We start from the raw sequence: 13,190 nt of genomic DNA, 5'->3' as shown, positions 1-13,190 counted from the left end.
GGCCTGTTGGAGATTTGACTAGAGGCCGGCCTTGTGGCCTCCCCCAGCAGTGGCTGTGATTTATCAACTGGCCTGCCCTGATCTGTTCCTCTCAGGGATTCCCAGCCCTCCACAAACCTCCTTGAGTTTGTCTAAACCCAGGAGGCCATTCAGCTCTCAGGCAACAGGGCTGCATTGCGGTTAACCATCACGCTTTAAAACAAATCTCATAATGATCCATGCTGGCCACTACAGAGGCGGTGGATCTGGCTTAGAGCCACATCCCAAACTGGCCCTGTCCCAGTCCCAGGCACTCTGTTGAGTGTCTGACCCCTGGTCCAGGCCTGAGCCAAAAGCTACTGCCATCTACCATGCAAACAATGTAAGGAACCTACAGACATCCAAGTCTGAACAATTTCAACCTCCACTCCAGTGTCAAATTCCCATTCATATCCCACTTTTAACCCTTGAGAAAGCCCACTCTGAAGCTCAGCTTTTTAAAATCGGTATCCTGTGATCTCGAGAAACTCTGCCAAATCATTACAGTCTTGCCCACCATACGAAACATGTTCAAACAATTACAAGAGGGGTTTAATTTTCTCAAAGAGCTCCATCGATCGCAACAATTGGTTGCCCGAACATCTCACAGACTGTACCGCTCTGGCACACTAGCGTACAACCACACATGGACACAATGAAGAGGCATAATGAAACCATCTATCTTCTTGACACTAAAGGCTAGCATACAGAAGGAGCTCACTGTCTTATAAATCTTTCTCATAACCTCAACTAGTTTGGCCTGTGCTGTTATTAGGATCCAGATAAACTGCACCATGCTCTCTTTCTCCTTGACTTTCTCCTTGCTTTTCCATGTTGAGCACAGAGGTCCAACTGAGAGATCTGGCAGGAGATGTAAGGGAGATGAGACAAAGACGTGCAGTGGACGAACAGGAGATGAAGTGTTTTGAAGTTGAACCTCCCATAGCGTCCCCCTCAGGAACTGACTCCATTTAACTGATAGAACTGGAGACCTCAAGTTCACTTGGTTAAGGATCAGCAAGCACACAGAGGAGGCAGTGATGCTCACACAGATATGCTTTGTGTCAACCAAACCCGAGAAGAGCATAGTTTTCTTGATGGTGCGTGTGTGTATGAGAGAGAGAAAAGATGGAGAGAGAGATGGATAGAAAGAGAAATGTAAAAAGAAACAGAGACCAAACTCATAAATAGCATTTATATGTTTATGTGTGGTCATATGTTTTGCATCTCTGCGTTTGTGTGTGTGTGAGATCATGTTGACCACAGACATGTGTCCATGTGTGTATCTGCATGTGTGAAGCTATTTGTATTCATGTGTTTTTGTGCAGAACTGGGTTGACTCAACCCAAGACAGCACAAATAGAAAATCCATAAATAGCATTTACAAGTTTGTCGCATCTCACTGTGTGTGTTTGTGTGTGTGTGTGTGTGTGTGTGTGTGTGTGTGTGTGTGTGTGTGTGTGTGTGTGTGTGTGTGTGTGTGTGTGTGTGTGTGTGTGTGTGTGTGTGTGTGTGTGTGTGTGTGTGTGTGTGTGTGTGTGTGTGTGTGTGTGTGTATTCATATGGCTGTGCTGGAGAGTGTGAGATAGCATGGAGCACTCAGTGTTCGGCCAAGGACAACAAGAGGTTGCTTTTGGACAGAGGAGCCAGTCATGAATCAGGTGTGATACCTGCACTCAGCATCAGCAGAACGCCAAAACAAACACACCCAAAAGTGGAGCCACCAGCTCAACTTCTCTCTGTGTGGAAGTAATTTCTGAGGTGTTGAAGTTGTCACTTTTCCTTTGCTCTTAAAATCACATTAATTTGAACTCTCACACAGAAACACTTCTATTTCATGTAGGCATTTGCCCAGCTCACATGTGTGGAGCACTGAAATGTGCATGTACATGTTTGGCCATTGATGATGGATACACAAGCTCCTCCCTGTTCAGATGACTTTGGTTCTTCGCATAATGTTTTAATTTTCTGGTTGTTCAAGTCACAGCAAACTTCTGGTCTCTCCTCTGCCAGCTGACAGCTGTTAAGCTTTATGATGAGAGGGTATGGCAGCTTCTCTAAGGGTTATAAAGTAGCTCAAATATTCAGCAAACAAGTTCAAATTAATCATTTCCCACATAATTTCCAGTCATATTGGAGCACTTACAGCTGCTATTGGAGTCATGACAATGAACTCACCATGTTACTAAAGAAAGACATTATCCTCAAATAATCTGTAATCATGACACGGAGGGTTTATATAAAAGGTAAAATCACTGGCTGCTACATCTAGCCTATATAAAATCAAAGATTACTACTAATAGACCGATAGGCATTTCAGCTCCTTTAGAAAGTCAATCATCAATCTTAATATGAAACTGCAAAATTAGAACAATTCAAATTAAAAACCTGAGAGATGTTTCTGCCAACAGCCAAATGGACTCAAACTTTTTAAAAGTTTTGTGGATTGATCTACCACAATTTCCAACCAGTTACAGATCTACCAGTTATATTTTACAAAAATTGTGCCTTATTTGATGAGTAGGCTATATCAGATATCTTCAATGTTTGTGAATCATACATTGTCCGTATATCTGCTTTAACTTATATCTCTAACAGATGAAGAGACCTGTTAAGTTCATTACTACATGGAAATAATGTTACAGTAACCTGATCCATCCATGTTTTATTTAGCTGTGATTTCACATTGTCAGGACTGATTTGCAACTGGGGCTGTCTCCAGCTGGCATTTCAATGTGTGTCTGTGTGTAAGCAAATTCACTGATTAATGGGTCAGTCTGTGCATATAGGACCTATCTGACAGTTATTGGTTCAATGCAGATGTTAGATGCTGGGTTTACAGGGCAGGGCAGGGCCAGCCAGGTGTGACCCACAGTGGGGCTGTGCGACTCAGGACAGGCCGCCCCACGGTCTCAATCAGGGGTGGCCTAACAGACACAGCCTTTTTACAGGAGAGGACCTAAGTGTTGGGTTTCAGTGTCACACAGGGGTAACTCTTGCAACTACACTTCTCAACCCCTGCCCTCCTCACCCTGCCTCCCTTAGCACCAGTATCCATTATGTCCCAATATACTCCTCACTCCCTTTCCCTCCCCCGTTGAGGTCTAGCTGCCATCTCATGGCCCAGTGCGCTCCCAGACTGTTCGTACTCTGTTTCACTGCTGTAAATGTCACCTGAGTTACACTCTCTCTGCTTTCCACAGACGGCCCTTTATTCGCCACCCTTTTAAAAAGACCCCTGCTCACATTTCATGTTTTCTCATTTTTACTGCGTGCCAGAGAACGCTTTTCCTCCCTGTTCACTCAGCCGTGCGATAACACTCATATTTTTCTGGGAATGCCAGAATGTCTTTCCATGCATCACAATTTTGTTTTTTACATTTCTGTTTGAGGCTTCGTATAGCTCTGGTCTTGTGTGTTTTTCAGTGAATACACTGGACAGCTAGGCTGAGTGTGTCTAAGATTTTCACAAGTCATAGTTGAGGCTAGCCGCTAGTTTATGGCTCTTTGATGCCATTACTAGGAAAGACAGTATTAAACAAGTATTCCCACTCATAAGACATTTTTGGCAGCCAGGTCTACTCATAATAACATGCAGTTGTCACAGTGAATGGTGCAGAAAGAAAAAAATAATAATATAAGAATGAACATATCAGTCCTTGAGCCATGTGATGATGTGGAATTTTACAGCTGTATAACATGCCAAGGTGTCAGATCAGATCCAAGTCGATGTTCCTCTGTGAACGGTTTATGCTGGAGAGTTCACTTCCTCTTGTATCTCATAACACAAAATGCAAATCTCTCATGCGTGTTTAAACATATCTAACATTTAACATCACAGTATGTCTTTGAGTCCAGTAGGAATTTGGGCACAAGGCCCTCAGATCATTAAACACTTACGATCTTGGATCTTGACTGAACGCAATACATTCACACTTGTTCCATGATGCAAGGTCCATATTCTGCGGAGGCCATGAAAGGCCTCGTCTGACAGTGATGACAGCGTGATTAATGGCTACCTCCGTTCTCACTTACACACTAACTTCACACAGCAAGTCTAAGTGGTTTGAAGAAAAGCTGAGGAAAGCTGCCAACAGGGCCAACAAAAAGTAGCCAGTGTTCATCAGATGATAAGATACTGTTTGATGAGATACAGTTTGACTTGACAGAGAGAGAGAGAGAAAATGTAGGCAAGGTTTGGGTATCTTTATTATTATTATTTCTGTGATGATAAAGGAGCTATTTGTACGTTTTAACAGCAGCATCCACAGTTGTTCACGTACCCATCTTGCCATGTGCTTCAGCCTGTTGCATTTAAAGAGGTTGTATTATGTCCTCTAAGCAGGGCTACTTCCTCAAGGTGTCCGGGTGTTACACTGACTTGTACTGTATAGACAGTATAGACAAGACAGGCTGAATAGACTGCTAGCTGGTTAGTGTCCTGATGTCAGTGCAAAAGAAGTGATAGAAGTACAAGCAAATAAGGGGGTTGTTTTCCACCATTGCTCTTGGTGAGTAAAGGATTGAAGTTTGATGGTAGGGGGAAGTTTGTGGAGGGCTAGACCACACAACCTTCTTGCTAGACCAATCATTAAACAGCTTTTAATGCTAACATGTAGCAAAAATGTACAGATTTAATAAAAATCACACTTTATGCTCTAATCAACCTCATTTCCTACAATCGGAGATTCAATTTCTTATGAATACCAATACCAATACAAATTATACTTTATTAATCCCCAAATGGAAATCCATTTATCTGTCAGCTCATCTACCATTTGTCATTACTCCATTGTAGCACATCTTTGTTGTGATTCCCTACTTTGGTTGTCTCAGTTTCCCAGAGATGTGAAACTTCTCAGAATAGGTAATCAGTCAACAATATGTTATCTATCATGATGTGTTGTATGATACCAGAATTTTAATTTTATTTTTTGTATATTTTTGAGACAATATTGAGACAGGAAATGGGGAGACAGAGAGAGGGGGAACGACATACAGTAAAGGGTCGCCCGATGCGGCATTCAAACCGGGGGCCAACTGCAGCGAGGACTATAGACTCTGCGTATGGGGCGCCTGCTCAACCCACTGCTCCACACGGCGCCCTGATACCAGATACTTGGCCTCTGAAAAAGAATCATAAAAGGGACCATCTACGTAGTGATGCAAAGGGATTGTGAGTTTTGTAGCTCCATTCATCTGCTTGAGCTGGATTTAAGAGCTTGTTGCACAATTCATGCAATTTGGAAAATGTAATTTGTATTTGGTGTACTGGTGAATTTCGGTTGGATAGGTTGCTGGAGAACTGACAACAAGTATCTCATCCTGACTTCATTGTCCACTGTTAGTTATTAAGTGAGAATGAACAAAATTATGTCAGGCAACAACAAAACCTGCCCAGACATGCATCACCAAAAATATTTTTTCTACAGGACTTTGTGGTTGATTCATCCCTCAACAGTCAGATTGAGCTGCTGAAGAGATCCACTGATGCAAAGGAACTCCTCACCCCTGAAACCACCTTTGTTCACCTCCCCACCTCCATTAATCTTCCACATGGCTGCAATAAAGGAGCCTGTGTGGAGAATCCAGAGGTTGTCTGGATCCAGTGCAAGGGGCCAAATGGTCAGTCAGAGTAAGAGGAGACTCAGGTTGGCATGCTGATGCCAGTCCAGTCCAGCTTCATGCCAATACAAGCTATCAGGCCACATAGACAAGCCCCTTGACAAACTGCTCCCTATTGCCAGAGTATCTCTGCTCTGCCAAGTCTTACAGCAAAGTGAGGAGAGCTTAATGGAAACCATGGATTAAACCTGCACCTCTGTGTTTTTCTTTCTCTGTTTATAAATTTTATGTGATCACGATGTATGAAATCCCATAAAATTTAGACCAAGTGTCAGCACACCTTTTAGACCCTTCCAAAGTTCACATGTGTAAAACATTTCTTCAATATTTTTATCATGAGAATAGGTATTTTCCTTGTGTTTTACACCCATGTCATTAATTATGTTACAATGGCAGTATTTTCCCTTGATTTTTGATTTATTGGTAATTGACATCACACTTATTATGTACTCTAAAATGTGTCATTAATCACATATGGATCCAGCGGGGAACTGTCAGGGTCATTGATCCCTTCAACATTATATCACTTTGGGCTCATCCTCTATCAAAGTTGCTTCAGAAATAAATGGGTTACTGTTCTAAAACCATAAAGATAGTAATCAGCTTTCACTGTGAGCTGGCTCACACGTGGGTTAGAACTTGATAAGTTATAACTGAGACAGAAGGTCTCGTGACCCCACAATGATATGTGTTCATTTTTAGAGTGGCAGGAGAATCAACCAAACTACATTTTGATTTGAAGCAGATAGCAGAAATCACTGCCTTCACCGTCCCAAAGGCTGAGGCCCACAGCTCTTTCACTGAGTTTGTCTATGACTTCACCCTGTCAGTCAGACGGCAGCCACAGTACAGATGGCAAAATTTGCAATAGACTTCACATGACCAGATTCACATCTTGCAGTAGATTTATGAAAAATCTATTTGATTGATGGACCCTAGAAACTAAAAGAATATAAATTATTTAGGAATAGTATTACCGCCTCATTGTTGTATGCCTCTGTAAACCAACCAACTTGCAAAAAATATGATCCCAGTCTCCTCTTCTGTTCAGATACAATGTAGAGCAATGGACTTAAGTATTTTTGCAGAACCTTACAGCACGCATATGATGTGATAACCTTTTGTATCCAAAAGGTCAACTTCAACCTTCTGGATGGTTAGTGAAGTCTAGAAGCCTATTATACATAGTGTCATAGTTAATGTATGATTTTATGAGGTTATGGCCAAAAACTGTATCCTTGAGGTTTGACCCTTGATTACCAAATTCCAATAGGGTACTGCAAATTTTGTACTAATTCTGAAAGAATTAGCTTCATCACTGCGTATCACTTCAAATGTCATATATCTCAGTCAGCCATGAAATACTAAAAAAAATAAAAGTTTATTGCTCATCTGTACCAATGCAAATACAGTCCTGTTATGTAATCTAAGGGTACAGTGCTTACTTATCTTAATTTTGCTTTAATATTATGTGGAAATGATAAGGTCAACAGTGACAGTGACTTGATTTCTTTTTCCTTAGCATTATTTGTGCATCATGTCTCACACAAAGAGTTTATTAAAGCATGCTGAGCAGTATGGCTTCCCTTTTTGCTCCTTGAAGATGCCTTGGCTGAGCTGCCGCAGACAGAAGGCGCACACAAAGTGCTCAGGGTGGAACTTGCGATCGAGAGCAGAGATGCAACGGCCCGTGATGGGCTCACCACAGCCGCCGCACAGAGTGCCCTGCCTGGAGTGGTAGTGCACTGAGCAGAGGGGTCGACCATCCAGCTCCATGAAACAGCCATCAGTGAAGGGCTTCAGACAGTCCTGGATATCAAGACAGAGGAAGAAGGTGGAGAGTATGATGTGGGTAAAGTCGAAGGACAGGGAGAGGATAAAAGGATTTTAAAAAAAGGTTAGAGATGGTAACAGAGCAGGTAATAGTTTGTTTCCAAAAGACCAAACCAGTCATTTTCATGATATAGCCACATGCACTGTAATATTACTGTTTATATTATATTTATATTCCAAAGCATACCATGGCTTTACCCAGTAAGTGGGCCTGTTTAACAGGGTTGTATCTGTAACCCTGTTCCCTGCAAAAAGGTCGGCAGTAATGTAAAGTATAGTTACATAATCTAAAGTAATGACGTGGACTTGTCTAAATATTTAACTAAAGGAAAACGATTTAAAGAAAATTGAAGTTGTGTTTCTCTTAACAATCCATTGATAACTGCTAGAATAGAAACTAAATGGGTCTGTACAAGCGTGAAGCTGCATATGATTCTCTCTTGGCAGACATTTTGACTTATCAGAGCAACAGAAACACAGGTGTAACTCTTAACATGGGTGATGGCTCTGTTCCGCTCATATGAGCCAGTGAGCCATGACAGTGAGCCAGCATGTTCAATACCACAGCCTTGGATTACCTGAATGGAACAATCCCTTAATTACATCAGTGTGTTCAACAAATGAAAAATGCTGCCAGTAAGAATTTAGGGCCTGTTTTGTTGAATTTTGGTGACAACTGTTTCTTAAAGTTTAACTTAGAAGAGAATACCACTGCAGACTGCAACAACTACTTCCACGGGAACTTCAGCTCATTTGGGGATTGTAGGAAGCTAATGACCCTCTTCTAAACCATGCTGGTTTAAGTGTGGTTTAGAAGAATAATCATATTGAAACATTTCACGGTATGGTTCTTCTGTTGACAAGACAAGGCCACAGAAGAGCTCATAGAGTGACCAAGAAGATCAAACAAGCAAGAGTTGTATGATCTGTCTAATTTATTTTAAGAAGGACACTGATTAAAAAGCCACTTTGGAGTGCCCACTTCTTTATGGAGAGTTTGACCTCCTGACCTTTGGAGATAGATTTAGTTTGATGAGGACAATGGGGTTCTTGCTGTTAATGACTGCTCTATAAAACAATGTTAAGGTTCTGTGCTAATGGTTTGGCATGTGACTGCAGTAGTGTTAGGCTGTCATAGATGGATCTATTTCATTTCAGATGTATGTGCACTTTATTTCTGTGAAAATAACTTTTTAGGAATCATAATGGTAAACTGAAGTTGCTGCCCAATACCAGAACATCTCATCTGAGTGCATCTGATGGTAACAATTGCACAAGTAAAGCAGAAGTAGAGCTGCACACTGAAACATTTTTGACCAGATGCTGCATACAGAAGTGGGTTTGAAGAGAATGTAACAGATCCCCACACTGAGGAATATGGTTTCCTTGATTTATTTGCATCATTTCAACCGCATCGTATTCATCAGCATACGGTTTTCATCAGCCTTGTGGTCAAAATGTTGCAAATAAAGCAAATGTGTGGGTATCTTTCTCATTTATACTCAGGCTTGTATGCGAGCCAGAGGAGTGTGTGTGGTCTGAGGTAAGAGGCTTACTGCGCAGACGAAGCACTCTGTATGCCAGGTGCCATTGGCTGCAGTCAGGTAGTTCTCCTTCACTGACTCCCCACAGCCTGAGCACTTTGGAGCAAAAAGGTGGTAGAAGTCCTTGCAACAATATGGCTTCCCATCCTTCTCCAGGAAACCTAAGATATGGAGGAGACCATGGAAGTCACCGTTAAATAATTAGCACATTTTTTTTATTGAACTTGTGGTTTCCAATGCAGAGACATTAATGCACAAGCCTGTCACCTTCTGGTCCAAACAGGCCTCCACAGTGTGTACAGAAGAAGTGCTCAGGGTGCCAGGTCTGGTCCAGGGCTGACAGAATGTTCTGGTAAAGTAGCCAGACATAGAAATATTACATCATGCTTTGAGGATTAGTAAGGTTGTTCTCATCTCACATGTTCAGATGTCAGGAAGCAAAAAAGTGAATCATGGGAGAAGCTGTATTAGTTTCTGATTAATGACTTGCTCTGCAGCATGTGGTAATCTCAGTCTGCAGAACTCCAGTATGGGTTTGTGTTTTACTTATTAGGATGACATGTAGGATATGTCTAGAGAAATTGCCTACATACTACTGTATGTCATCATCCAATCTTCAATGGATTATTGTGTAAATTAATGGAGGTAATAAATGACAGAACAAATTAGTGGATGAATCAAAAAACAAAAGGAAAACTTAAGTTAAACTGGTGAGGGGTTCAGGTATAGACATTCTTAATAGGTATTTTGTTTTACCTAATATTTGCCTCGTTATACTTAGCATTCAGCAATTAAACGTTTTACTTAACATGATATTAACATTTTGTTTTTACGTTAGTTCTGTCTCTCCATAACTGTGATATGATGATGTGATGCAAATGAATGGTTCCTTTCCCACCTGCAAAATGGGCCCCTTGCAATAAGCACAACGAGGGGAGAAGAGGTGATGGTAGTCTTTGTCACAGTACGGCCGGCCCTCTCTCTCAAAGAAGCCTGTGGTGCTCAGCTCATTCTTACAAACCACACACACAAAGTGTTCAGGGTGCCACACCTCACCCAGTGCTGTGATCATCTGGAGAACAGGAAGAAAAATGAAAGGAAGTGAGATAAGGTTTTACAAAAAACACAACACAAAAAACAAAACATAATTTTCTGTTGAGCAGATTTCTAAATTCATAACACATTCATTTAAAATTCTTGCCTATTGGTTTATATGACTTACTGTACCTTTCCCACAATGACTTTGTTGCAGGAAGCACAGTGGCCCTTGGCTGTGGTTCGTACGCCAATTTTCTCTAAGTCAGAACTCAACCCTCCGAGCAGGTCATCAATACTATCTGTTTTCTTGCTTGTAGCTGAGGCCTTTGCATCTGAACCTGCTGTGCTGCTGCTGCTGTTGCTGCTGCTCTTGTTCTCCGGTTGCCCTCCTTCTGTTTTCTTCTTCACAGACTGCTTTTGGGCAAGTGGTGGTGGGGTTGGTGCTGATGGTGGAATCTAAACAATGATACAAATAAGCTGAAGCAGTTATGGTTTTTATCTGACAAATTTGCATTTCAAAGGTAGGTGCACAACAACACTCGTAGTGCACGAGGCTGCAATGTAGAGGTTAGTACAACAGTGCCCTCTGCTGCTGAAGCTGGTTTATGTCACTCATGTTTGAAACATTTCTGAATGACCATTTTCCTCAGGATTTCCTGAGAATTATCCCATAACATGCAGATATTTTATGAGAGATCATTGTGAGATTAGAGTTAACCACTAGTTTCAGTCATTTTGGGACAATGTACTAACCCCTTCTCCTTCTCCCAGTCCCATCAGATCTTGCAAGATGGAGTCCAGCTCCTTGGTGGGTGTGTCAGGGTCCGAGGAAGCAGCCACAGGAGCTGGCAGATCACTAAAACCCAGAAAAAAGCTAATTAGACATTAGCAAATCATCAAATCAGCCTGCATTAACAGTGGCTGTGACTACTGTTAATTCACATGTGCATTTATGGCATTGTTCAGTGTCTCTGAGCATAATCTATTACAATAACATTGTATAATTTGGTATACTACTTTTAGGGAAAACCATTCAAACTGTAATACAAATCTGCAAAGGCCATAAAAACTTGGTAAGTGGTGATGTGTCAAAAGCAGTTTTTAAAGCTGTTCTTATCTGTCAAATATCTTGGTAAAAACAGTGAGTGCATAAGACTTTTCTGTATGCTAATTTCAGACATTTTTCTGTTTCCTCTACATTATTTACGTATGGGTCACCTGTAGACATTTGAGCGGGCTGAGTTTTTTTCTTTCTTGATGAGTCCAGCATAGCTCGCTCCTGCTGCCTGTAGACATACAAGCAAAATGCAGTTTTAGTGATTGAAGTGCTAAATTATATTTGAGTTTAAACTGGAACTGAAATCATTCATGACCTATAGTAAATGTGCAGTGTTTATTTATAATGTTTGTGGTTTTGTGTTCACCTCTCCATCAGGTGTATCTCCGCTGCTTTCTGAACCTGCTGGATTCAGGGCAAGCTCTTCCAACAGCAAATCTGTGGCAGGATATAGGCCATAAATCTTCCAACCCCCCATATAAACATAGATACAGGAATTTACATAAAGTATTTACATGACCACTAGACATTGTTCTCTTTATGTGTTAAACCAGGCCATGTTTAGCACAGTGCAGAGTGAAATATTTCCTGTAAACTATGGCAGAGTGCACCAGCACCTTAATACATCAAGGCTTGAGGTTGCTTCATGCAAGACAGCTTCCTCAGGAAGTGATGGTGTGACATGTTGCAGAAGTGAAACTTGAAATAATGTTGTAACACTCACAAGTGTGGACCCAGATTCAAGTCTTCTCCACACAATATAAACCCATACATACAAGAAAACGGGAAGATATTTGTGTGAATAAAGTATTTTCTGGGGAATCAGACAGTAGCCTACTATATGACTGAACTTCTACACTATTCTTTTTACAAATCCATTTGGGTTTTTGTATCCCCCAAGTCTTCACATCTCAGAAAAACTTCCTCCTACAGAATTTTGTAATTAAAACAATTTTGTCTTGCAAGACAAGTTAGATTAGCAACAAGGTCCTATCTTTTATCTGATTTAATTTGTTTAAGCTTTACTTTGCCACATTAGTCTGTTCAGATCTAAAATGTCAGTAGAGATTGTAAAGAAAAAACAAAGTAAGAGATAATACATGTAATGAAAAATAATAATGAATTGCTTTCTGAATACAATCTACAACACGAAATACAATAATTTCTAGGAGACTCACAGAACACAGAAGGAATCGTTCAGTTCAATTTCACTTCTAGTTTTCTATGTCCGCTGTAAATTGTAGCACATTGCTCTGGTGAAATTACACTGTACACAACAGTGTAGCCTACAAACTCCAACTGATAGAAAGTTGTCTTACCGAGCTCTTCCATGCTGTCCTGGTCTCAGCACAAAACCTGCTTAAGTGACAGCGTGTGTGTTTTTTGTCGCTGGTTAGTTACTAAGGTAACAATTTCTCATCTTGTCAAGACGCCACTTCCTCTGACAAAGGTTGTGTTGCTTTGTCATTGTATGATAACATGTTTTTCAAAGGAAATGAAGCTCACTTCTGGTGAAGAGGAAATCAAGAGTGAGATGAGAGGATGGTTTTTTAAATCAGATAACAGATTACATAAGAGATAATTTTGTGCTCAAACAGTGCATCTGCATATTTACTTGTGTAGACTTGTGTAATACTTTTTAAAGCATTGTTATGGTTGTAGAGAAATAGATATGTTGATAAGTGTGTGTGTGTGTGTGTGTGTGTGTGTGTGTGTGTGTGTGTGTGTGTGTGTGTGTGTGTGTGTGTGTGTGTGTGTGTCCCAGTCAGTAATCCAACCATGCCTTCATCTCAAATATTGCCCTATTTTAGGCCTAAATATAATTATTTGTCATTGCAGAATTAGAAGTGTCATTTAGACACCAGGTGGGGTTAAGGGCTCAGACAAGTGTCTTTATCTTTTGTTTTGTTTGTTTGTTTCTCCATTTATCATGTTGCTGTAAAATACCTTCCTGTCACAGTGAGCACAGACTGTCGGTGGGTTAACTTAGCCTGATCCGGACAGTTTCATTTCCATTTCAGCTCTGGGCTCCCACCACTTTGGTTGCAACCATTAGCTTTCAGAGCGGGGGGTGG

The 13,190-nt window shown here is 41.0% G+C and overlaps 1 protein-coding gene across 3 annotated transcripts; it reads right to left on the bottom strand.

Annotated features, from left to right (window-relative positions):
* Positions 1-7,034: 7,034 nt before the first annotated feature.
* On the bottom strand, positions 7,035-13,107 carry lpxn (leupaxin). Of its 3 annotated transcripts, XM_083970223.1 has the most exons (10): positions 13,063-13,107; positions 12,435-12,623; positions 11,483-11,553; positions 11,277-11,344; positions 10,812-10,914; positions 10,248-10,514; positions 9,919-10,092; positions 9,288-9,369; positions 9,033-9,181; positions 7,035-7,452 (listed from the first exon to the last, which is right to left on the bottom strand). In XM_083970223.1, exons 2-10 carry the CDS (start codon positions 12,445-12,447, stop codon positions 7,186-7,188), a joined length of 1,194 nt encoding a protein of 397 aa, XP_083826349.1. In that variant the 5' UTR covers positions 12,448-12,623; positions 13,063-13,107; the 3' UTR covers positions 7,035-7,185. The 3 variants fall into 3 exon arrangements, with proteins under 3 accessions (XP_083826349.1, XP_083826348.1, XP_083826350.1); XM_083970222.1 differs by lacking the exon at positions 13,063-13,107 and having other exon boundaries at positions 12,435-12,632; XM_083970224.1 differs by lacking the exons at positions 12,435-12,623; positions 13,063-13,107 and adding an exon at positions 12,294-12,388.
* Positions 13,108-13,190: the final 83 nt, after the last annotated feature.

This window comes from Trachurus trachurus (assembly GCF_905171665.1).
Source record: "Trachurus trachurus genome assembly, chromosome: 4".
In the NCBI taxonomy this organism is placed as follows: Eukaryota; Metazoa; Chordata; class Actinopteri; order Carangiformes; family Carangidae; genus Trachurus; species Trachurus trachurus.
The sequence above is the reverse complement of the archived record's forward strand: the minus strand, read 5'-3'. Positions and strand labels throughout refer to the sequence as shown.

Excerpts from the sequence above, each read along its gene's own strand:
- lpxn (XM_083970223.1), bottom strand. Across the intron at positions 10,915-11,276 it reads GCCCGCTCAAATGTCTACAG|TGATCTGCCAGCTCCTGTGG; the intron begins GTGACCCATACG and ends TCTGGGTTTTAG. Across the intron at positions 9,182-9,287 it reads AGGCCTGTTTGGACCAGAAG|GTTTCCTGGAGAAGGATGGG; the intron begins GTGACAGGCTTG and ends TCCATATCTTAG.